The sequence below is a fragment of the Oncorhynchus tshawytscha genome, linkage group LG07 (genome assembly GCF_018296145.1).
Source record: "Oncorhynchus tshawytscha isolate Ot180627B linkage group LG07, Otsh_v2.0, whole genome shotgun sequence".
NCBI lineage: Eukaryota > Metazoa > Chordata > Actinopteri > Salmoniformes > Salmonidae > Oncorhynchus > Oncorhynchus tshawytscha.
In genome coordinates this window covers 55565651-55591949 of record NC_056435.1, presented here as the reverse complement: position 1 = coordinate 55591949, position 26299 = coordinate 55565651, and the positions used below count along the sequence as shown (strand labels likewise).

The window sequence follows — 26299 nt, the reverse complement described above, 5'->3', positions numbered from 1 at the left end:
TCTTTCTCCGTCTGTCTCCCTCTCTCTTTCTCCGTCTGTCTTCCTCTCTCTTTCTCCCTCTCTCTTTCTCCGTCTGTCTCCCTCTCTCTTTCTCCGTCTGTCTCCCTCTCTCTTTCTCCATCTGTCTCCCTCTCTCTTTCTCCCTCTCTCTTTCTCCATCTGTCTCCCTCTCTCCCTCCGTCTGTCTCCCTCTCTCTCTCTTTCTCCATCTGTCTCCCTCTCTCTTTCTCCGTCTGTCTCCCTCTCTCTTTCTCCGTCTGTCTCCCTCTCTCTTTCTCCATCTGTCTCCCTCGCTCTTTCTCCATCTGTCTCCCTCTCTCTTTCTCCATCTGTCTCCCTCTCTCTTTCTCCGTCTGTCTCCCTCTCTCTTTCTCCATCTGTCTCCCTCTCTCCCTTCGTCTGTCTCCCTCTCTCTCTCTTTCTCCATCTCTCTTTCTCCATCTGTCTCCCTCTCTCTTTCTCCCTCTCTCTTTCTCCGTCTGTCCCCCTCTCTCTTTCTCCGTCTGTCTCCCTCTCTCTTTCTCCGTCTGTCTCCCTCTCTCTTTCTCCATCTCTCTTTCTCCATCTGTCTCCCTCTCTCTTTCTCTGTCTGTCTCCCTCTCTCTTTCTCCATCTGTCTCCCTCTCTCTTTCTCCATCTGTCTCCCTCTCTCTTTCTCCCTCTCTCTCCCTCTCTCTTTCTCCGTCTGTCTCCCTCTCTTTTCTCCATCTGTCTCCCTCTTTCTCCCTCTCTCTTTCTCGATCTGTCTCCCTCTCTCTTTCTCCGTCTGTCTCCCTCTCTCTTTCTCCATCTGTCTCCCTCTCTCTCTTTCTCCGTCTGTCTCCCTCTCTCCCTTCGTCTGTCTCCCTCTCTCTCTCTTTCTCCATCTGTCTACCTCTCTCCCTTCGTCTGTCTCCCTCTCTCTTTCTCCATCTGTCTCTCTCTCTCTCCGTCTGTCTGTCTGCCTCTCTCTCCGTCTGTCTGTCTGTCTGTCTCTCTCTCCGTCTGTCTCTCTCTCTCTCCGTCTGTCTCTCTCTCCGTCTGTCTGTCTCTCCGTCTGTCTGTCTCTCCGTCTGTCTGTCTCTCCGTCTGTCTGTCTGTCCGTCTGTCTGTCTCTCCGTCTGTCTGTCTGTCTCTCTCTCTCTCTGGGTCTCGCTCTCTCTCTGGGTCTGTCTCTCTCTCTCTGGGTCTGTCTCTCTCTCTCTGGGTCTGTCTCTCTCCCTGGGTCTGTCTCTCTCTCTGGGTCTGTCTCTCTCTCTGGGTCTGTCTCTCTCTCTGGGTCTGTCTCTCTCTCTGGGTCGCTCTCTCTCTCTGGGTCTGTCTCTCTCTCTGGGTCTGTCTCTCTCTCTCTCTCGCTCTCTGGGTCTGTCTCTCTCTCTGGGTCTCTCTCTCTCTCGCTCTCTGGGTCTGTCTCTCTCTCTGGGTCTCTCTCTCTGGGTCTCTCTCTCTCGCTCTCTGGGTCTCTCTCTCTCGCTCTCTGGGTCTGTCTCTCTCTCTGGGTCTCTCTCTCTCGCTCTCTGGGTCTGTCTCTCTCTCGCTCTCTCTCTCTCTGGGTCTGTCTCTCTCTCTCTCTCTCTCTCTGGGTCTGTCTCTCTCTCTCTCTCTCTCTCTCTCTCTCTCTCTCTGGGTCTGTCTCTCTCGGTCTGTCTCTCTCTCTCTTTCTCTCTCTCACTGGGTCTGTCTCTCTCTCTCTGGGTCTGTCTCACTCTCTCTCTCTGGGTCTGTCTCTCTCTCTCTCTCTCTGGGTCCGTCTCTCTCTCTCTCTCTCTCTCTCTGGGTCTGTCTGTCTCTCTCTCTCTCTCTGGGTCTGTCTCTCTCTTCCTGGGTCTGTCTCTCTCTCTCTCTCTCTCTCTCTCTGGGTCTGTCTCTCTCTCTCTCTCTCTCTGGGTCTGTCTCTCTCTCTCTCTCTGGGTCTGTCTCTCTCTCTCTCTCTCTCTCTGGGTCTGTCTCTTTCTCTCTCTCTCTCTCTCTCTCTCTGGGTCTGTCTCTCTCTCTGGGTCTGTCTCTCTCTCTGGATCTGTCTCTCTCTCTCTCTCTGGGTCTGTCTCTCTCTCTCTCTCTCTCTCTCTCTGGGTCTGTCTCTCTCTCTCTGGGTCTGTCTCTCTCTCTCTGGGTCTGTCTCTCTCTCTCTCTCTCTCTCTCTCTCTCTCTCGGTCTGTCTCTCTCTCTCTTTCTCTCTCTCACTGGGTCTGTCTCTCTCTCTCTGGGTCTGTCTCTCTCTCTCTGGGTCTGTCTCTCTCTCTCTCTCTCTCTCTCTCTCTCTGGGTCTGTCTCACTCTCTCTCTCTGGGTCTGTCTCACTCTCTCTCTCTGGGTCTGTCTCTCTCTCTCTCTCTCTGGGTCTGTCTCTCTCTCTCTCTCTCTCTCTGGGTCTGTCTCTCTCTCTCTGGGTCTGTCTCTCTCTCTCTCTCTGGGTCTGTCTCTCTCTCTCTGGGTCTGTCTCTCTCTCTCCCTGGGTCTGTCTCTCTCTCTCTCTCTCTCTGGGTCTGTCTCTCTCTCTCTCTCTCTCTGGGTCTGTCTCTCTCTCTCTCTCTCTCTCTCTCTCTCTCTCTCTCTCTCTCTCTCTCTCTCTGGGTCTGTCTCTTCTCTGGGTCTGTCTCTCTCTCTCTCTCTGGATCTGTCTCTCTCTCTCTCTGGGTCTGTCTGTCTCTCTCTCTCTCTGGGTCTGTCTCTCTCTCTCTGGGTCTCTCTCTCTCTCTCTCTCTCTCTGTGTCTGTCTCTCTCTCTCTCTCTCTGGGTCTGTCTCTCTCTCTCTCTCAATTCAAGTCAATTCAATTTCAATTCAAGGGCTTTATTGGCATGGGAAACAGGTGTTAACATTGCCAAAGCAAGTGAGGTAGATAATATAGAAAGTGAATATATAAAGTGAAATAAACAATACAAATTAACAGTAAACATTACACATACAGAAGTTTAAAAACAATAAAGACATGACAAATGTCATATTATATATATACAGTGTTTTAACAATGTACAAATGGTAAAGGACACAAGATAAAATAAATAAGCATAAATATGGGTTGTATTTACAATGGTGTGTGTTCTCTCTCTCTCTCTGGGTCTGTCTCTCTATCTCTCTCTCTCTCTGAATCTGTCTCTCTCTCTCCCTGAGTCTGTCTCTCTTTCTCTCTGGGTCTGTCTCTGTCTGTCTGTCTCCCTCTCTGTCTCCGTCTGTCTGATTAACTAGCAGAATCAGATGCAAAAAAAAAAATGTATTGGTCACATACACATATTTAGCAGATGTTATTGTGGGTGTAACTCACACAATCTCACTCACTCCTATTCTGTAATCCTCAAACCCAGAGGTGCTTCTACTTAGGGTACAGTGTATGTGAATGTAGGGGTTTGTCTGGTGATAAGCAGATTTATCCAAGCATTACTATTGATTTAATATCTAATTACACAGCCATCGTAATGGAGGCACTTTGGAGTAAATTGGAGAGTTGCAGAGATAAGGTTTGGGCAACATGAGCTTTTCATGGCTGTAGTGTAATTGTAATTACTTGATAGGTTTTCTCTAAGGGGTAAAAACATAAGGAACGCAGTGACAAGGGAACCGTATACACTGATATGAATGGAGAGAGTTACCATAGCAAATCCAACATCAGCCTTCTTCAGGGCGGGGCCATCGTTAGTTCCGTCGCCTGTCACAGCCACCACCTGTCGTGTCTCGAGGACGGTGCTGTCCATGATACCTGAGGGAGAGGAACAATACCACACCCCTCAGATCTCAACACACAGGACAGCAGTATAAATATTCACTGAGACAGACACCCATGGAATCACATTATTTGGGAGGAACATAACAAATGCTGTCCCCCAATATTTTGAAAAGGCCTTTTTCCCATTTAATTAGCTTCAGTGTTTCTTTCGGTTAGTCTTCTAGTCAAGTGTCCATATTCATGACCCACACCTACATTATGCTTTCCCTGGCCCATCCTTCTCTCTTTCCACCCCTCCATTGCCCCCCAACTGAGATGAAACGGGCTAGTCTTTGAAGAGAACTGGGTTGGGCTGAGGGGGGTGGCAGTGCTACAGACCCCCGGGTCCAATGTGTGTGTGTGTCTATCACACAAGAAAGAGATGACACATTTCTGGAAGGAAACGGGAGGGGAAACAAGAAAAGGAGAGATATGTGACAGCTTTAACCCACCTTTGACCAGAGTGTGTTTGTCAGTAGGAGAGGAACGAGCCAGCACACGCAGCTTGGGCCACACCTTGTCCAGACGCTCTTGCTCCACCTAGAGCACAGGAGTACACAGTGTCAGAGGGGCTGCATCTCTACTACTATATAATTTACGTCCCCATGACAGTCTCACCTCTATCATATCATTATAAAAGTCCCCCTTTCAAAATAAAAGTCATGTGGTGTGTCTCACCTCTCCCTGGTCATTACGGATCAGCTGGTTGAACTCTTTGCCCTCCAGACACAAGAAGTCCTCGCCTGGCAACAGGATGCCACACTTGGTTGCTATGGCACGGGCGGTGTTGATGTTGTCCCCGGTAACCATGCGGACGGTGATGCCAGCCCTCTGGCACTTGAGGATAGCATCAGGTACCTTTATGGGAGGGAGGAGAGAGTCATAACTAAGTTCACTACAAGGACATTGGTCATCTAGTATTGTGTAGTCCACTTCATATGTCCACTTAAAAATTAATTTATTGGTATAGTACCAGTGCTGATCTCAGACCAGTCTGTGTAAGGAAAGTGTGTATCTGAGTGTATATTCCCCTCCACACGTTCCCTACTCCATTTTGTACCACCGTTGATCTCAGTAACAGTGTCGCAGGTTATTTTAGTCTCCTTCTCAGCACGACAGTGTGAATCCCTGACAGCTTCTGCTCATTCTAGCGTGACCTCTCAACCCTCTGTGCGTGTGAGTCTCTCTCCTTGTGTGTCTGAGTGAAGTCTTGTGTAATTAGCCACCCTCAGCTATGTGATGAGTCACTCCTCATTAGACCAATCAGATCACTTATTTATAGATCATTAGAAACCCCCCACAGACGTCTGCCGATCACACCGCTGAGCCCACAACCCCTTCCCCCACCCCGTCTGCCCTCACACAAACCACTAAACGTGTAGCTACACTGTCTACACAACCCCTTCCCCCACCCCGTCTGCCCTCACACAAACCACTAAACGTGTAGCTACACTGTCTACACAACCCCTCCCCCACCCCGTCTGCCCTCACACAAACCACTAAACGTGTAGCTACACTGTCTACACAACCCCTTCCCCCACCCCGTCTGCCCTCACACAAACCACTAAACGTGTAGCTACACTGTCTACACAACCCCTTCCCCCACCCCGTCTGCCCTCACACAAACCACTAAACGTGTAGCTACACTGTCTACACAACCCCTTCCCCCACCCCGTCTGCCCTCACACAAACCACTGAACGTGTAGCTACACTGTCTACACAACCCCTTCCCCCACCCCGTCTGCCCTCACACAAACCACTAAACGTGTAGCTACACTGTCTACACAACCCTCCCCCCCCCCCACAATAACACAGAATCCTAAGGAAATAAATAACCCACTATGGTGAATGCTCCCACACTAGCACTGGCAGACCACCTCATGTAAACATCCACTCACAGACCTACGATCGCTAACTCTTCAATGTTCCCCGAACAGTCGCCCACATCTCTGGCCTTTAGTTTGAACCATGATAACATCTCTGCTGCTTTGCATTTTCCCTCAGTAATGCATTTGAATAATAAAATGACGCAGGTGTTCTTTCCCCATCTATCATGGTAATGAAGGGTGCCTCATCTCCATAATTAATGGATGATATTAGTGAATATTCTACATACCAGAAGCTCATTTCAGAGACGCTGCTGTCACGTAAATATCAGCGCTAAAGTGCACAGCCATTATAAATGTCCTAGCATGGCTGCTACAGTACAGTACCTTTCCGCTAGCAGCTAGCCGCCCTTCCCTTCCAACCCTATTGGGAACTGGTAGAGTGTCTGTCACCCGCTGGCTACAAAGTTATTTCCATCCAGTATGTTATCTGCTGCTGCTTGACATTCAAAACTCTAATGACTATCAGTGAGTCATGTGAAAGACAACGCAAGTGGCGGTCGGGCGGAGAAAGAAACTAGCTAATATTGTACAGCCACACTCTTTAAAATGAGTTTCAGCAGGATTCATAATGCTGTTTTCACCAGAGCTCAGTAGGTTCAGCACACTATCGGCCATATTGGCACCAAAAGCTGTTGATAATACATTTACATTGTAATTCGCAGGTTCACGGGCTCTGGCTGGGGCTATAGAGAAGACTCTTTAGGAGACAAGAGGGCCATTTCAGTTCTCTAGGGCCGCAGTGGAGTGAGGAGGGTTGAACATGAGCGTGAACATGAACTCAATTGGCTACACTTACGTGTGATGTGTGTGTGTTTGTGTGTGTGAGTGTGAGAGAGACTGTGCATGTGTCTGTGTGTGCAGATGAGCTTTTCCGTCAAACACCAGCTCTCTAAATAGATACTGGCTGCCTGCAGTTATCGTAGCATAGCAGAACTTAGATCACTGCATCACTGGCCTCATGACACTGATTTTAACTATTTAATATGATACATTGTTGATATCAGTGTCATATGCACCCAGTCTCTTATTTAAGCAATAAGGCCAGAGGAGGTGTGGTATATGGCCAATATTCTTAGGTACCACGCAACGCAGAGTGCCTGGACACAGCCCTTAGGTGCCTTATTGCTATTATAAACTGGTTACCAACGTAATTAGAGCTGTAAAAAGAAATGTTTTGCCATACATATGGTGTATGGTCTGATATACCATGACTGTCAGCCAATCAGTATTCAGGTCTCAAACCACCCAGTTTATAATATAAGATATACCTTGTCTATAGTTCTTGGTCCTCATGTACTTATAAGTGGCTCTCAAATCGTTCCTCTCATTGACTGCTGCAGTCAATATGATATCGTATGACTGGAGCCAGCAGGTTCCTGGGCTAATTCAATATATTTAATGGGGATCAGATGTTTGAGTCACACTGCAGCAAACAGTTCATTATTTAATGGAAAATTGAACAGATCAACACAATCCTTCAGCAGTGGTTTGGAGAAATCTTATTCTGACAAACAACAGTCCATTAAGACCTCTAGTATATTGGACTTCATTATCTATACCGTTGATACTGTGGTCAACCTCCAAACAACATACTACACAGCTAATCTAAGCAGTCATATCCAACATCAGCTCTGAAGATATCAACTACAAAAAAATAGATATACACAGTACCAGTCAAATGTTTGGACACACCTACTCATTCAAGGGTTTTTCTTCATCTGTATTATTTTCTACATTGGACAATAATAGTGAAGATAAATTTTACATTTGAGATTCTTCAAAGTAGCCACCTTTTGCCTCAATGACAACTTTGCACACGCTTGGCATTCTCTCAACCAGCTTCATGAGGCAGTCACCTGGAATGCATTTCAACTAATAGGTGTGCCTTGTTTAAAGTTCATTTGTGTAAGTCTTTCCTCAATGCGTTTGAGCCAATCAGCTGTGTTGTGACAAGGTAGGGATGGTATACAGAAGACAGCCCTATTTGGTGAAAGACCAAGTCCATATTATGGCAAGAACAGCTCAAATAAGCAAAGAGAAATGACAGTCCATCATCACTAAGGCATGAAGGTCAGTCAATTCGGAAAAATTCAAGAACTTTGAAAGTTTCTTCAAGTGCAGTCGCAAAAACCATCAAGCGCTATGATAAAACTGGCTCTCATGAGGACCACCACAGGAAAGGAAGACCCAGAGTTACCTCTGCTGCAGAGGATAAGTTCATTAGAGTTACCAGCCTCAGAAATTGCAGCCCAAATAAATTCTTCACAGAGTTCAAGTAACAGACATGTCTCAACATCAACTGTTCAGAGGAGACTGTGTGAATCAGGCCTTCATGGTCTAATTGCTGCAAACAATCACCCGACCTCAACCCAATTGAGATGGTTTGGGATGAGTTGGACTGCAGAGTGAATTAAAAGCAGCCAACAAGTGCTCAGCATATGTGGGAACTTCTTCAAGACTGTTGGAAAAGCATTCCTCATGCTGGTTGAGAGAATGCCAAGAGTGTGCAAAGCTGTTTTCAAGGCAAAGGGTGGCTACTTTGAAGAATCTCAAATATAAAATATATTTGTATTTGTTTAACACTTATTGGTTACTACATGATTCCATGTGTGTTATTTCATAGTTTTGATGTCTTCACTATTATTTTACAATGTGGAAAATATTAAACATAAAGAAAAACCCTTGAATGAGTAGGTGTGTCCAAACTTTTGACTGGTACTGTATATTTATGCACTTTCTGATCAGTTAGAGGATGTTCACCAGAGCTTGTTTTGTTCAGGCAGAATGCGTCTGTCCATGTCTCACCTCAGGTCTGACAGGGTCTTCAATGCCGACCACACAGATGCAGGTGAGCTCGTTGAGGATATCGGCCTCGTTGTCCCAGTTTGGTTCTCCTGCCTCGGCAGGGAAGTCCCTGTAGGCCACACAGATGGTCCTTAGACCGTCACAGGCCATGGGCTCAATCACCACCTTCACCATCTCATCACGGTCCTTAGGCTTGAAGATACGTGGCTCCCCGTTCGTGTCCAGGATACGGGAACATCTAGAGGGCGAGGAGGGAAGGGGGGGGAGGGGGGGGAGATAGAAAGATGGACTTGATTATCCACCCCCTCCTATCTTGGTGTATCCATTCATCAACGAAAGATATGACCAATCCCTTCCTCCCTCCCCTCTCCCTCCACTCTGTACTTGCGTAGGACGATCTCGGAGGCTCCCTTGCTGTACATGCGAAAGCCGCTACCGTCTGTGTTCTTCAGCACCGTGCTCATGCTCTTACGGGAGGAGTTGAAGGTGTACACCTGGAAACACACCTCTCAGTTAGTTATAACTCCCATATTATCACAATATGCTATATCACTATAGTACACTAGTTTGTGTGTAAGTTAGCTTTCTATAGGAATAACGGGCAGTAGGTTATTTGTAAATTTAGTCTTGGAGCCACACAGAACACACATTTATAAAAGTTAAATAAGTTACAGATTGCACATTTAACTTCATTGATACATTTTGAAGCAGCTACACACCTTATACAGCTTCTCCTCAGGAATCTCGTCCCTGATTGGCTGGTAGTCCCTCTTCAGTTCCAGCACGAAGCCCAATAAGGAGCATTCTGTCTTGTTGCCAACGTGGCGGGGCAGACCTCCCTCCTTCGCTGGAGACTGGAGAAACAAACAAAACGCACACCTTACCTACTGTATGCTACAAACATGTATATTTCATGAAGAAGGCAAAGTAAAAGGAGCATTGAGATATGCACATCCTACAGAGTGTAAAAGCAACCATGAAGAAATGCACTACAGAAGAAGACTATGCATTTGTAAGGATGTGCACACACTGCGTACATATGACATGAAGCTCCAGATGTCCAAGGAATGATCGAAGATGAGTGAGGGATTCTCCTAAGGGCTATTTAAAGCCTGCATCTTCAGTCTTATGTGATTATCTGGTGGTATTGATGGGAAGATGAATGAGTGGATAGAAAGCAGTATCATGTTTCTTGAATGTTATTATGGACCATCTTTACTGAAGACTGGGACGATATTAGCGTGTGCTTCAAGTGCCTCACTTAAGGATTTGTGTGTGTGTGTGTGGGTGTGTTTGTGTGTGCGTGTGTGAGAGTGAGCAGTGAAGGTTTATTGTGAGTGCTCGTTCAATTTATGCATTTGAGGATGGGTGTGTAAGTGTACAGTGTGTGTGTGTCTGTGTGTGCGTGCATCTTTCTCTCTCACCAGGATCTTAGTAGTATAGGCTGAGTTGATGGCGATGCTGTTGACCAAGACTTCCAGTGTGGATGGTTTGATGACGTCGGGTTCCGGTACTTTCTTGTAGTGTGTGTCTCCCAAGTAGGCCTGCACCACGGTCATACGGTTCATGGTGAGGGTGCCTGTCTTGTCGGAGCAGATGGTCGTAGCATTCCCCATGGTCTCACACGCATCCAGGTGACGCACCAGGTTATTGTCTTTCATCATTTTCTACACAGGGGACAAGACAGACAGAGGTCAGTGCTGTGTGTGTGTGACCTGACAGAGTAAGTCTGGGAGATGGTGGCAACTAGCGAAAGCCCCTCTGGCACTGCCACTACCAGCACCGTGTGCGTGTTGGTTTGTGTGTACCTTGACAGAGTAGGCCAGAGAGATGGTGACGGCTAGAGGCAGCCCCTCAGGCACAGCCACCACCAGCACAGTGACTCCGATGATGAAGAACTTGACAAAGTACTGGATGTAGATGGGGGTACACTCCTTCAGCCATGGGCGACCCTGTACCCCAAACGTATCAATCACGAAGTACAGAATGAGAATGACCACCGTCACTGCTGACATGATCAGACCTGGGCAAAAGAAACAAAGTATACTGTTTCTATCTGGCGGTCAAATCCAGGAGCAGGCATGTACAGATGTAGGACCTTAATTTGATCACCCTTAAAATTGTATTGTATTTCAGGTTTAAAAGGCTTCCAAAGTTTGGAATTTCCACTGAAATTTCATACTTGATCGGCCCTTACGAAAAATGTTTAACCCCTACAAAAATGTCCATTCATTATAATCCACATAATAATTCACATTTCCTGTTGCTGCAGGATTATTTTTCTGTTATAGCAAACTGGCTCAAATTACGATTTTACATCTGTATGTACACCTGTGTGTACGTGTGTCAGGGTCCTAATGTTTTTAAGACCTTCTCTATTCTTACCTGCCTTGCCGGTCTGCAATGTCTATGTGTGTGTGCCTGTGTAGGTCTGTGTGCATGTGCATCTCTGCCTCTGACCTCACCTGCCTTCCCGATTAGCACAGCCAGTTTGGTGAGTTTGCCCTGCAGCACAGACTTCTCCTTCTTGGTGATCTGAACCCTCTTCACCTGTTTGACCTCCACCTCCGGCTCCTTCTCCTCGGACTCAACCTCACTCTTCAGGGGCTGGATCTCCAGGGCAATGCCGTCCTGGGTCTTAGCTATGGTAGAGGGAGGTGGTGGTGGGAAGAGGGGGCAATTAGTGGTGGTGAAAAAGTTTGGGGAGGGTAGAGAGGGTAGTGATTGGAGGTTGGAGATGGTTGGTAGTGAGATTTGTTTTTGGGGGGGTCAGGAGGAAGGGAGATCGAGGGGTTGTGGTTCAGTTCCGGTTGGAAGAGAGACAGAAACACGGTCACCAGACCACCAGACTCAGGTCCTGAGCAGTGATCCACTAAACCATGTGGATCATTTAATCTCTTAAACCAGAACAGATCCCTTGTGATCAACACTGATGTTATTATTTGTTGTTAGCGGTCAGTTTGATGGAGAGTTCAGCAAATGCGATTTATTCTTCATTAAAGTAAAATTAGTACTCAATAATTAACTGATTGATTGTGTAAATACTCTAATGCATAAATGAAACATTGCGAAAGCAGGTGTTGGAAAGTGTAAACATACAGCACAGAATTCATCAGGAAATGCTTGAGATAAAGGTAAGGATTTAACAATACAAAACTGATTTGTAGCAGCATTTTAACGCTATGCAACTTCTCCCAGATGGCGCATTTCCATACAGGATTTACCCCAGTGTTTCACCCAAAACGCTCAGATGTTTCTGTTTCCATCTATGCGGGCCGAACCCGTGTCTCACTGGGCCATGGCTCTGGTGGACTTGCTTTCACCTGGGGCCAAAGCCAGGCCCCTGGTACTTTCAGCCTGCATTTACATAACAACGGCTAACTGTGAACACCTTTTCGTACAGCAACTATCTTGATGATGCAGAGGTTGTTGATTCTGCTCTCCCCAAGTGTTTAGTGTGGCTCTCCTGATGGAAACACAATTACACTAGACTTAACATAAAACACTGCCGACACACTGGTGTGGGGGGTAAGTCTCCATGGAAATGCGCCAAGAAGAGTCGATGGAGATGGTTTTTGGTTTTACATCATACATATAACAGAGAATATTTTCAGAACATCGAGGTTGTAAATTCTACAATGGTTCCTTTGCGGGGGATTGTCAACTGAACGTATTTAATCTCTGCTCCAGAGCTCAGTCATGTTTTACAAACGCAAATAAGATATTTGCCTTTCACCACTTCATATCTTATATTCGCTCTGTTTGTTCTCTAGCGCTGTCTCTTTTCCAGTAGAAATAGTCCACAATATCTAAGGGCGAGTATAATAAAGGTGGTAAAATAAAAGATCAGTATTCTATGGTAATCAGTGTCATATGCATTGCTATGGATTCTATTTGTGGCCCATGCAAACTCAACACCAGTGAATTTAAAGTACATTCACAATCTAGTTGGATCATTTTGTAAACTTGTCATTTTTGCTGTAATGTTTTTTTCTCACATTCCTAAAATGTCTGTACTTGAAGTCCCTTGTATTGAGCATAGTGACTCTGCCACCCCTGAGAATAGGCCACCAGATACCGAGTCAGTCCTAACATAAAACCCATTAGACCAGACCCACCAGACTGAACACAGCCACGCACTGACTGGACTGGCAAACTGACGCACGGACGGACGGATGGACTGACTCACTGACGGATGCACAGCACTTACAGACGCAGCACGGACCACGACGAGGGGTGGGCGGGTGGTGGGGTTGGACGAGGGGTGGGGGTGGGGGTGGGAGGGGTTGGACGAGGGGTGGGTGGGGGGTGGGGTTGGACGAGGGGTGGGGGGTGGGGGGTTGCGAGTGTGTTACCCCTCAAAAAAACTCAAAGAAACTGACAAACTGAAAAAAAGAGAACAAAAAACAAAGCAGAGAGATACAACCACCACACAAATAAAATCATGAGGTAGAAGACGAGGCTGCACATCTCCAGAGGTTGTTTTTATTTGCGAAAGAGACAGAAAAATAAATAAAGAGAGGTAGAGTCAAACAGTGATCGCGAGAAGAGAGTACGAGACAGCATGAGGTCCTGAGCAACATCCTGGAAAGAGGCAACAGTGAGAGAAAAGAAACAGAATAGAAAAACAGAACAGAACAGACAACAATCCACAGCCCATTGACAATGTCAGGCTGCAACTCCCACAATGAGCCCCTTCCCAGAGTGTGTACAGTCTCCCTAACCCCTTGACCCTAGTTCTGAAGTTAGCATTAGATAGATAGACAAATTTTGATTAGAATTCTATATACAATGTCTATTATAATTCTGTTTAGATCCCTTCTTTTTTAAACTAAGCCCAAAAACTATTACCAAATTCACAGATACTGAAACATGATATCAGGGGTCCTACCACTCCTATTCCATTTACTCTCAGGAGCCACAGATTACTTGGCATCCATAAAGCTACTACACTGGATAAACTACTCATCAGTATGTGGACATTTTCAGAATATATATTTCATGTTGTGAATGCAGGTTGGGTCGACCTGTCCCTATTAATTTAATGTTGTCCTACTCTAGCATTAGCTACCACTCCATGCTGGAGAGGAGAGAAGCTGTTTACTGGTGAAAGGCCAAGGGCGAGGGGAGGAGAGAGGAGAGGGCAGGAGGGCTGGGGAGGGTCTGTGAGCAGCAGATGCTCAGGCCCTGGGAGGCTGAGTGGGGGGGGACAGCTTGGATGAGTTCTGGATGAAACGTCACATGGAGGGTGGAACGGTCCAGGCCAGGCAAGCTGTAAGAGCTACAACACCCCGGGTGTCTATCTAAACATAGCATGTGAGGATGAAACTTTCTATTTGGGGCTAGTAGAACTAACCCTTTTGCAGCTCTGTGATTGAGGTAAAGATAACCCTATTTAGCCCTAGAAGGGATACAAATCTACTGGAGTTGTTGCGTTATTATTTTAACCCCATATAGCTCTGACGGATATACCTGCAGTAGTCTAGAACAGAAGGATAAAGAAGGATACTCCTGGGAAGCTCTGTGATTAATAATGGTTGACTACAGTTGTGTTATACTAACCCCTCATAGCTCTGAAGGATATAGTCTACAACAGTAGTGCTGAATGCTAACCCTAGGTAGCCTTGAGATGGATATCGGTCTACAATAGTGGCATTGACGGCTAATCCCACTTCTCTCTCTGGGGACCAGTGGCAGGTGAGAGTTACATCCTTTCACAGGTAAAGCGAGGCGAGAAGAACCTCCCCTTTTCAGAAGGTGGAGGGAAGCGAGAGCATGAGAGAGAGAGAGAGAGAGAGGGAGAGAGGGAGAGAAAAGAGAGTGCATAAGACTGACACGAAACTCCCAGACTGCTGCTGAATGGAAGGGGAGAGGGAGGGATGGAGGGGTTACCTTTGTTGCGATTTTCGGGGGGTCCTTGTTTTTTACCTGTTCAGACAGAGAGAGAGTGCGGAATGCTGATAACATGGCTTAAAGGAAATAAAAAAATCATAAAACCAAAACGAACAGAAGATCAAAACAATATAAATTCAAGTGTGTGTTGGGGGCTGGAACGGGCTGTCAGAGGAGAGAGACCACTAGTTGGTTTAAGACTGTAGAGTAAAGTAGAGCATCCATCCACAGACAGCAGGATCTGTTACTGGTGACACTGGGCTCGTCTGTTTCAATCAATACATGTGTAACTAACGGAAATACGTTCTATAAGAACACACATGCACCACACACACACACCTCCCATCCACTCACTCATGGCCCTGTCTTGACATTTGGGGGAGGGGGTGTGGAGATGAGGTGTGTGTGCAGCAGTTGTCAGCTGAGCAGCAGCAAACCCTGAAGCCTAATTCGGCCACTTTTCCCCCTCTCCTATGCTCTCTGAGTCACTGTATCAATATGTGTGTATGTGGCAGAGAGGTGTGTGTGTGTAAGTGTTTGACAGTCTTTGTGTGTGTGAAGGGAAAGTGTGTTTGAATGAGTGAGCATATAGAAGGTGAGTGTATGTCTGAGTCTGTGTGAAGGTGAGGGGGAGGTGTGGGACTGTGTGTGTGCTTCTAAGTATGTCTGCCCTCTTCCTCCATCCTCACTGTACACACCTGTCTCAGAGGAAGACAGACAGTTCAGCACCCAGTGTGCGTGCCTGTGCTGCAGCCAGTGTGTGCGTGTGCAACTAACTAGCCTTTACTTGCTCTGATCTACTCTAATAAACCCCTAACATTAAGGTCATGATGGCTGCATTCAACAGTTTCATGAACATTTGAAATCACAGCCTAATTTTGTGATGACTAAAGATGCCAATTGGAATGAGTCATTGTATTGCAGCTCCCTCCTCTGAGCTGGCACATTCAGCCCCTTTAGAATGAATGCCTGAAAAACAGAAATCTTAGCAAAAAAAACTCTTACCAAACAGAAAAGAAAACCCAAATAAGTGTCAGTATGGAACACAAGCTCAGTAGAGACCATGTAGATATATATGTAGATTAACTGCACTGGAGGCCTTAGTATAGCTTGTTAAATTAGAACACATACGAAAGGGAGGGATGAAAGAGAGTGGAAATCCATTTTTCCTGACAGTGGGTCTGTGGTACGGGCATAGAATGACCACCCCATCATCCATGAACAGAACAGAACCACTCCGGGGAAGGAGTGGTCTAGAAAGGGCCTCGGTTTGGATGTGAAAACTAACACCGGGGATTAGATAAATAAGGACAGCGATGTCAAGGAAACTGAATGGAACCTCTGGCCTCCATGGTACAGTGTTTACCATGGATGTCCCATCTTTCTTTACATCGTCCTAGAGTTCAACAGACTGGAGTAACTCATTCTTCCACTAGAATCTTACCTCAGGGAACCAGCAAACAGAGCGCTCACGTAGAAAGACAAGGATAGCTCGGTAGATCGAAACACACACACACAGGAGACAGATTGGGGAAAAAGCCAGTCACTGACTCTCTGTGAACTGTTACCATGGCGATGTGCATTTGTCGTCCCCCCATCTCTTACCTTTCTTGATCTTCTTTTCCTCGTCGCCGTCTCCCGCCCCCAGCAGAGTGAAGATGATTCCAGTCTGGGAGTTGAGACCCACTGCAGACACCACCATTCTACCTGATCCCTCCATCACATGGGTGCCTGGAGGAGGAAGGGGGAGAAAGAGAGAGGATAAGAAGAGAGTTGGGAAGGAGAGAGAGAGATAGATTAACAAAAAGGTCATAACTGTGCTATATGTATGAATAACTGTACTGTATGTTATTCCATTGTCCTCAATTTTCAGTCTACATACTGTATCACACGACATATGTTTTCATTTAAAACAATAGAGGTCCTGACTGGGATATTGAATGTCTGATAATAGTGATATTATGAATAGGCGCTCTCACCAGACAGCAGCATGGGGTCTTTCTCGAGGGACTTCCTGACTTGGTCTGATTCACCAGTCAGAGAGCTTTCGTCAATCTTCAGGTCGTTGCCCTGGATCAGGATACCATCAGCTGGCAGCAGATCACCTAGGAAACAGTTACACAATTATATGACTGTGATATACAATGTCTCACCGTATTCCGTACCTTTGTATATCTGGTCAATGTGATACCTCATCATATTGGTTCATTGTATTCAGACCTGGGTTCAAATATTATTTAGGGTATTTCAAATACTTTCAAAATCATTTGGAAGTAAGTATTTTTATATTTTTTTATTTCAAAACAAGTAGTTGAATATTGAAATGTATGTGGAAATACACTTGTAAAGTATTGGCATGTATTTGAAAAATACTAAAATACACAGTGTGTATACAAATAGTTTAATACTCCCACGCATTTGAACCAGGTCTGTTTGGTATTTTAGATAATGCAGGCCTATTTGGAACTAAGTATTTAAAAATACCTTCAAATAGTAGACTATTTATAGTAATTTATTTGAAAATACCTTCAAATACTTCCAATAGAAGTAGTTAATTAAGGCCACGTTATTTGAAAATACTCAAATAGACAGAAATTAAGTATTTAAATAACAAATACACATGTATTTAAACCAAGGTCTGACTGTATCCTGTCAGGGGAATGCCACAGCATGTTTCACTCAAGCACATTTCATCTCTTATTTTATCTGAACCATGTCTTACCGTATTTGATCTGGGCGATGTCTCCTGTCACTAGTTCGGACACAGGGATCTGGATGACCTGGCCTTTGCGGATGACGGTGAACTTCTGCTCCTGTTCGATGCGGCTCTGCAGCCCGCGGAACTGCTTCTCCTTGCTCCAGTCGTTAAACGCTGTCACCAAGACAACGATGGCAACAGAGAACAAGATGGCGGCGCCCTCGATCCAACCCGCCTGCGCCTCGCCCTCATCCTCCACTCCAGATGCTGTCTCACCACACACTGGGGAAAGCAGAACACAGGACCACAACATGATCAGGTCAAGACCAGGTCAGTAATATAAGACCACAACACAACCAGGTCAGTGATACAAACAATACCACAACACTAACAGGTCAGTGGAACAGGAAATGAAAACATTTGCAAACCCTCAATTCTCCCTTCATGCCCCAGTCCCCCTCACCACCCCTCCCACCTGTTCTAACTGCCCCGGGTTAGGGTGTACTAGTGTACTACTCACGTTCGCTATCTCCCCCGGGAGGGTGGTAGAAGGACAGGCCCAGGGAGATGACGGCAGCAATCTCCAGGATGATTAGAGTAACATCCTGTAGAGCTTCCCACACCAGCGCCAGGAAAGACTTAGGCTTTTTAGGAGGGATGAAGTTCTTCCCAAACGCTGTGTGGCGCTTCTCCAGATCCACTGGGTTACCAGACAGACCTAAGAGAGAGGAGGAGAATAAGAGATTGAACAGACAGGTAATAGAGTAAACAGTTATCACAGAAATGCATACAACAAGACCAAACAATAGATGATGTTGAATATATACATTCAGCTTGACACAAGGCGACTTTAGAGGTAGGAAAAATGCATGACAAACTATCAGGATTAGACATGTTTAGGAGATTCTATAGGTTGCTGTATTTGCCTTGGTTCAAAGGTCTAAACGGACTCTAAAATGCTGCCATACCAAATAGAAACAAGTAGAGCCGGCCGTTCAAACACACCCATCCACACCCCATGTCAGCCTCCCACTGTGGACACAATCTGCCAGGCAACTACTGCCAAAGGCTTTGACATTCATTTGGATGAAATACACAAACCAGTCCGAAAAACATGTTATCCCTTGTGTATTTTTCTACAATCAAACCTTTAGATCAACTGGTATTTCCCGAATTAAGATAAAAATACCTTTCATAGATTCCGAGTAATATATCATCACCTCATTGAAATCTTAATTGTTGCAAAAAAAAAAAATCTAGAAAACCGCAGAAAATATAAAGAGGTCAGTCAATGAGAAGCCATGAGGCCTTTGAAAGGATCACAAGGCTGTTGTAATGTCTAACTACTGCTCTCCCTCCCCCACAGCCTATACACACTGACTCTATGCCTATCCACAGGTCTCTACCCACTCAGACGCACACACCTTCACTGTCACTCTTACTCACATACACACATTCATATACACCCTCACTCACACACTCATCACTGACGCAACACACTTACACCCATACATACACACACCCTTACCAACACTGCTGCTAAAATTATTTTGGATTTACGAAGCATGTAGAGGTCTGTATTTTTTATCATAGGTACACTTCAACTGTGAGAGACGGAATCTAAAACAAAAATCCAGAAAATCACATTTTATGATTTTTAAGTAATTAATTAGCATTTTATTGCATGACATAAGTATTTGATACATCAGAAAAGCAGAACTTAATATTTGGTACAGAAACCTTTGTTTGCAATTACAGAGATCATACGTTTCCTGTAGTTCTTGACCAGGTTTGCACACACTGCAGCAGGGATTTTGACCCACTCCTGTGCCCAAGAACACTAAGGCAACCGTAGCACTCACACCTGTAGCCATGAAGTGCTTTGAAAGGCTGGTCATGGTTCACATCAACACCATCATCCCAGAAATTCTTAGATCCACTCAAATTTGCATTCCGCCCCAACAAATCCACAGATGATACAATCTCTATTGCACTCCACACTGCCCTTTCACACCTGAACAAAAGGAACACCTATGTGAGAATGGTATTCATTGACAACAACTCAGCGTTCAACACCATAGTGCCCTCAAAGCTCATCAATAAGCTAAGGAACCTGGGACTAAACACCTCCTGCTGCAACTGGATCCTGGACTTCCTGACGGGCCACGCCCAGGTGGTAAGGGTAGGTGACAACAAATCCGTCACTCTGATCCTCAACACAGGGGCCCCTCAGGGGTGCGTGCTCAGTCCCCTCCTGTACTCCCAGTTCACTCACGACTGCACGGCCAGGCACGACTCCAACACCATGATTACATTTGCCGATGAGACAGCCTATAGGGAGGAGGCCAGAGACCTGGCCATGTGGTGCCAGGACAACAACCTCTCCCACAATGTGATTAGAGACAGAGATGATTGTGGACTACGGGAAAAAGAGGACAGAGCACACCCCCATTCTCATGGATGGGGCTGTAGTGGAGAAGGTTGAGAGCTTTAAGTTCCTTGGTGCCCACATCAGCAACAAACTGAGTTTGGTCCAAGCACACCAAGACAGTTGTGAAGAGGGCACAACAAAACATATTCCCCCCAAGCACACCAAGACAGTTGTGAAGAGGGCACAACAAAACATATTCCCCCTCAGGAGACTGAAAACATTTGGCATGGGTCCTCAGATCCTCAAAAAGGGTCTACAGCTGCACCATCAAGAGCATCCTGACTGGTTGCATCACTGCCTGGTATGGCAACTGCTCAGCCTCCGACCACAAGGCACTACAGAGGGTAGTGCGAACAGCCCAGTACATCACTGGGGCCAAGCTTCCTGCCATCCAGGACCTCTATACCAGGCGGTGTCAGAGGAAGGCCCTAGAAATTGTCAGACTCCAGCCACCCTAGTCATAGACTATTCTTTCTAGGTCCAAGAGGCTTCTAAACATCATCTACCCCCAAACCATAAGACTCCTGAAGAACATCTAGTCAAATGGCTACCCAGACTATTTGCATCCCCCCTTTACACCACTGCTACTCTCTGTTGTCGTCTATGCATAGTCACTTGAATAACTATACCTACATGTACATACTACCTCAACTAAACGGTGACATTGACTCTGTATTGGTACCCCACTGTATATAGTCTCGCTATTGTAATTTTACAGCTGCTCTTTATTTACTTGTTACTTTTATCTCTTATTCTTATCCGTAGTCTTTTGAAACTGCATTGTTGGTTAGGGGCTCGTAAGTAAGCATTTCACTAAGGTCTACACCTGTTGTATTCGGCGCATGTGACTAATAAAATTTGATTTGATGTTAACAGTTGAAACTTCTGTTGTATCTGAATAGATTTTGTCCTGAGGTGGCTAGCTACGGAATGCTACAGTGAGGCAAAAAAGTATTTAGTCAGCCACCAATTGTGCATGTTCTCCCACTTAAAAAGATGAGAGAGGCCTGAAACTATCATCATAGGTTACACTTCAACTATGGCAGACAAAATGAGAAAAAGAAATCCAGAAAATCACATTGTAGGATGTTTAATGAATTTATTTACAAATTATGGTGGAAAATAAGTATTTGGTCACCTACAAACAAGCAAGATTTCTGGCTCTCACAGACCTGTAACTTCTTATTTAAGAGGCTCCCCTGTCCTCCACTTGTTACCTGTATTAATGGCACCTGTTTGAACTTGTTATCAGTATAAAAGACACCTGTCCACAACCTCAAACAGTCACACTCCAAACTCCACTATGGCCAAGACCAAAGAGCTGTCAAAGGACACCAGAAACAAAATGGTAGACCTGCACCAGGCTGGGAAGACTGAATCTGCAATAGGTTAGCAGCTTGGTTTGAAGAAATCAACTGTGGGAGCAATTATTAGGAAATGGAAGACATACAAGACCACTGATAATCTCCCTCGATCTGGGGCTCCACGCAAGATCTCACCCCGTGGGGTCAAAATTATCACAAGAACGGTGAGCAAAAATCCCAGAACCACACGGGGGGACCTAGTGAATGACTTGCAGAGAGCTGGGACCAAATTAACAAAGCCTACCATCAGTAACACACTACGCCGCCAGGGACTCAAATCCTGCAGTGCCAGACGTGTCCCCCTGCTTAAGCCAGTACATGTCCAGGCCCGTCGGAAGTTTGCTTGAGAGCATTTGGATGATCCAGAAGAAGATTGGGAGAATGTCATATGGTCAGATGAAACCAAAATATAACTTTTTGGTAAAAACTCAACTCGTCGTGTTTGGAGGACAAAGAATGCTGAGTTGCATCCAAAGAACACTATACCTACTGTGAAGCATGGGGGTGGAAACATCATGCTTTGGGGCTGTGTAAAGGAAATAATGAATGGGGCCATGTATAGTGAGATTTTGAGTGAAAACCTCCTTCCATCAGCAAGGGCATTGAACTCTAGAGGAACTCTGGAGCTCTGTCAGTGACCACCGGGTTCTTGGTCACCTCCCTGACCAAGGCCCTTCTCCCTAGATTGCTCAGTTTGGCCAGACGGCCAGCTCTATGAAGAGTCTTGGTGGTTCCAAACTTCTTCCATTTAAGAATTGTTAGATTCTGGGTTAAATTTAGAACATTGATATACTCCGCAGTATAGTAATTGAATACTGGTGGAGATCTTTGGATTAGGAATCAAGGGGGTTGAGGTCAGGTCAGATCCCCTTAAGGGAGAAACAATGGTTTATTACCCTATTACTTCGCCTTCCTGTCGAACCATAAAATATGTAAGGGTTGGAGAGAAGGAGGAGTGCCTAAATTGGAGTATATATACTTGTGGTGGTGGAAACATGTTTTGTCTGAATGCAGCTGTTGAGTGTTTTACTCTGAGAATTAGAACCTAACAGAATGATGGAGGCCACTGTGTTCTTCGGGACCTTCAATGGTGCAGAAAGTTTTTGGTGCCCTTCCCCAGAACTGTGCCTCGACTCAATCCTGTCTCGGAGCTCTACGGACAATTTCTTCAAACTCATGGCTTGGTGTTTGCAGCAGTATAATAAGAGTTTGGAGGCAGCAGTTGTGATGTGTGTGTAGTATGAATGTATATGTGTGTGTATGTGTGTGTCTGTGTGGGTGTGTGCATGAGCAAGTCCATGTGTGCTAAGTGTGGAGAATCAGAATCAGAGCAGGTGGTCAGTCCAGTACTAGTGTTCAGCAGTCTGATGCTTGTAGATACCAACAGGATCAGAGACAGTTCCTATCAGACCTCATGCTCCGATACCGTCTGCCCAACGGTAAGGGAGAGAACAGCTTGTGGCTTGGGTGTGTGGGGTCCTTGATGATGCTGCGTGCCTTCCTCAGGCACTGTTTCGAGTATATGTCCTGGATGAGTGGAAGCACGGTCCCAGCAATATACTGGGCTGTCTTTACCACTCACTGGAGGGCCTTGTGGTCGTGCATGGAGCAATTCCCATAAAATGCTGCGATGCAACCTGTGAGGATGCTCTCGATGGCGCAACGGTAGTATTTGGAGAGGACCCGGGCGGCAAGTCAAATTTCTTCAGGCGCTTTAGGAACTACAGGTGTTTTTGCACCCTCTTGACAAAAGCGGTGGTGTTGTTGGTAAATGAAGGTAATGGACAAGTCCTCAGTAGTGTGAACACCGAGGAACATAAAAACCTGTGAGTCATGACTCTCTAATACAGTCCCATTGACATGGACTGGGACATGTTCCCTCTGCTTCCTGAAGTGAACAATCAACTCATTTGCTGACATTGAGGGAAGAGGTTATTGTTGTGACACCACAACGCCAGTTCATTTACCTCCTCCCTATAGGCTGACTCGTCATTGTTGGTTATCAGGCCTACAACCGTGTTGATGGAGTTGGTATCGTGCAAAGCCACACAGTCTTGCAAAGACACTTTGGTGTCATGCAAAGCCCATGAGGGGCCCCTGTGTTACGAGTCAGTGTGGAGGACGTGTTGTTGCCTATCCTCACAGCATTCTTATTTTTTTATTGAATCTTTATTTAACTAGGCAAGTCAGTTAAGAACAAGTTCTTATTTACAATGATGGCTTAAGAACAGTGTGTTAACTGCCTTTTTCAGGGGCAGAACGATAGATTTGAACTTTTTTACCTTTACCCAAGCTTGGGGATTCGATCAAGCAACCTTTGAGTTACTGGCCCAACGCTTTAACCACTAGGCTACCTGCCGCCCCATGTGGTCTGCCGTCAGGAAGTCCAGGATCCAGTTGCAGAGGGTGGTGTCTAGACCAAGGGCTCGGAGCTTGGAGGGAACAATAGTGTCGTATGGTGAACTGTAGCCAATGAACAGCATTCTCACATAGTTGTTCCTCTTGTCCAGATGTGTTATGGCCATGTGAATAGCGATGGAAATGGCAGTGGGTCCAGTGTGCCTGGCATGCTGGCATTGATGTGGGCCATGACCAGCTTCTCTAAACACTTCATAATGACCGAGGTGAGCGCGACAGGGAAATAGTAATTTGGGCATATCACTTTTTATTTCTTGTGAGGGGGTGAGTAGAGAGGAGTGAGAAAAATGGTAGGAGAGGGGAAAGAAAGAGAGAGAGGGGGAATCAAGAAACAGAGAGAAGGAGAAGGGGCAATGGGGTTGAGAGAGGGAGGGAGAAGAAAGATAAAAGAGAGGGAGGAGAGAGAAGAGGAAAGAGAGGGATGAGTAATTTGGTTGCAACCGCTAACATCTATTTGTTTCAGGCCAGCAGGTGACCACAAGCTCAATGACCACAAGCTGAAACCAGTGGAAGGCAGAGTACAACACCCTTTAACTACAGAGTACTGGAGCCTTGAACTACAGACAGATACAGTAGTTAGCCTATCCTCTTAACCTCCCCTCCCCTCCCCTCAGTGGTCAAATAAAGGAAGGAGAAAAAAGTCACAAAACAAAACACTGCTGCCAAGCAATTTCTGTCTAGTCTGGAGAGCTATCAAAAGTGACAGAGTATTCTATGGACTGGCCGTCTGCCCAGCGTCCTGTTCTGTTAGTGTAGCCGTCCAGTTACCCTGATAAATGTGAAGTGTTACTCACTTTTACATTGTGTCCCTTTCTCATCCCTCTGTTTCCATGGGCAGTAATAGAGAAGCAGGTGCAGAGGGTGGAGAGGGAGTGGTATAGAGGAAACCATTTGGAGAGAGAGAGAGCGACCATGGGGAGGAGAGAGCGACCATGGGGAGGAGAGAGCGACCATGGGGAGGAGAGAGCGACCATGGGGAGGAGAGAGCGACCATGGGGAGGAGAGAGCGACCATGGGGAGGAGAGAGCGACCATGGGGAGGAGAGAGCGACCATGGGGAGGAGAGAGAGCATTGACATCAACAGCAACTCAAAACTTATTGATCTCGCCTCATCAAAAAGATAAAATGTTTTGTGTTTTGCTGACTAACCTAAAAGGGAACTCGCCACACACAGCCTGACAGGCGAGCAGCGTGTTATGGGATGGCGGCCGCAGAAGGGGCCAATTAATTATTTTATTCAACCTTTATTTCAACAGGGAAGACATATTGAGACCTAGGCCTCTTAAAAATGCACCCTGTATATACACAACATAAATATACACATTATACCCTAACTAACTAACTAACTACAGTACAGTACAGTACATTGCCTTGTCATTATAGAGCATTGTGTAGATTGATGAGGAAGAAAAACAATTGAATCCATTTTAGAATAAGCTTTAATGTAACAAAATCTGGAAAAAGTAATTTATTTATGAGGAAATAAGGCAGTAATGAGCTAATAGGTTATTATGTGGGATAATGTATCTCTGTGGGTGAAACAAATTTAAAATGGAGAGAAAATATAATTGGTAGGAGATTACATTTACAGTGCATTCAGAAAGTATTCAGTATACTTTTTCCACTTTGTTACATTACAGCCTTATTCTAAAATAGATTAAATAAAAATGAAATCCTCAATCTACATCCAATACCCCATAATAACAAAGCGAAAACAGTTTTTTTGAAATGCTTGAAAATGAATTTTAAAATATATTGACCTAAAAAAAATATTGACCGAAGTGTTCAGACCCTTTGCTATGAGACTCAGGTGCATCCTGTTTCCAATGATCATCCTTGAGATGTTTCTACAACTTGATTGGAGTCCACCTGTGGTAAATTCAATTGATTGGACATGATTTGGAAAGGCACACACCTGTCTATATAAGGTCACACAGTTGACCCTGCGGTGAAGCATCATGCTGTGGTGATGTTTTTCTGCAGCATGGACTGGGAGACTAGTCAGGATAGAGGCAAAGATGAACGGAGCAAAGTACAGAGAGACCCTTGATGAAAATCTGCTCCAGAGCGCTCAGGATCTCAGACTGGGGCGAAGGTTCACCTTCCAACAGGACAACGACCCTAAGCACAGAGCCAAAACAACACTTCGGGACAAGTCTCTGCATGTCCTTGAGTGGCCCAACCAGAGCCCAGACTTGAACCTGATCAAAGAGAAACCTGAAAATAGCTGTGCAGTCACGCTCCCCATCCAACCTGACAGAGCTTGAGAGGATCTGCAGAGAAAATTGGGAGTAACTCCCCAAATACAGGTGTGCCAAGCTTGTAGCGTCATACCCAAGAATCTCTGCCAATTGTGTATCAACAAAGTACTGAGTAAAGGGTCTGAATACTTATGTAAATGTAATATTTCAGTTGTTTATTTTAAATACGTTTTTAAATCCTGTTTTTGTTTTGTCATTATGGGGTATTGTGTGTAGATTGATGAGGGGGAAAAAAAAGATTTAATCCATTTTAGAATGAGGCTGTAAAGTAACAAAATGTGGAAAAAGTCAAGGGGTCTGAATACTTTCTGAATGCACTGTATTTCTGTGAGTAGCCTAAAAAATAAATCAAAGCAGAAAGTACTTCCCATGCAGCATGGCCACATGCTGAGTACATGTGGTACTGTGTAGATTATTTTTCACTTGCTCACGTTGCATTTTGTGCGAACACATGCTTTCTCTGGACACTTGCTTGTGGCAGCAGATTTGCAGAGGACTGCGCTGTGAATGTGAAGTAAATAACATTGTCAGACTTTCCCTTGCTTCAGAAGAGAGAAAATTAGTTGAAGATTATTCTCTATTCTCTTCACTCCCTATCCCTCATTTTCCGGGTGATTTGTGATGTTTTATTTGTGCTTCCCATGACACACACACACACACAGTAGTATGTTTGTTGTATTTTCAGGGCACATTTGTAAAAGCGATGGCTTACCTGTTAAAATAAATACAAATATTCTTTCTCCACCTTTCTCTTTCCTCCACCTTCCTCTTTCCTCCTCGCCTCTCTTTCTCAGTCTGACCTTTTCCTTCGATCTTATCCTTTTCTTTATATTCTATGCCCCTCCCTCTCTGTGTTGGTCAC

The 26299-nt window shown here is 45.4% G+C and overlaps 1 protein-coding gene across 7 annotated transcripts in view; it reads right to left on the bottom strand.

The window, feature by feature from the left end:
- Nucleotides 1-26299, bottom strand: part of LOC112254856 (plasma membrane calcium-transporting ATPase 1) — a 176601-nt gene that overhangs the window by 65551 nt on the left and 84751 nt on the right. For 5 of the 7 annotated variants that reach the window (XR_006083793.1, XM_042324651.1, XM_042324649.1 and 2 more), the window contains exons 3-16: nucleotides 17484-17681; nucleotides 16988-17245; nucleotides 16245-16370; nucleotides 15871-15996; nucleotides 14266-14301; nucleotides 10839-11015; nucleotides 10182-10396; nucleotides 9798-10040; nucleotides 9093-9227; nucleotides 8758-8867; nucleotides 8374-8611; nucleotides 4358-4537; nucleotides 4132-4219; nucleotides 3567-3673 (exon numbers count right to left, since the gene is read on the bottom strand). Coding sequence is in view for 6 of the 7 variants with exons in the window: in XM_042324651.1 (XP_042180585.1) it covers nucleotides 3567-3673; nucleotides 4132-4219; nucleotides 4358-4537; nucleotides 8374-8611; nucleotides 8758-8867; nucleotides 9093-9227; nucleotides 9798-10040; nucleotides 10182-10396; nucleotides 10839-11015; nucleotides 14266-14301; nucleotides 15871-15996; nucleotides 16245-16370; nucleotides 16988-17245; nucleotides 17484-17681 (2237 nt within the window). In the remaining variant the exon portion in view is untranslated. The remainder of the gene's footprint in view (nucleotides 1-3566; nucleotides 3674-4131; nucleotides 4220-4357; nucleotides 4538-8373; nucleotides 8612-8757; nucleotides 8868-9092; nucleotides 9228-9797; nucleotides 10041-10181; nucleotides 10397-10838; nucleotides 11016-14265; nucleotides 14302-15870; nucleotides 15997-16244; nucleotides 16371-16987; nucleotides 17246-17483; nucleotides 17682-26299) is intronic. The other 2 variants (XM_042324650.1, XM_024427773.2) reach the window with 1 other exon arrangement.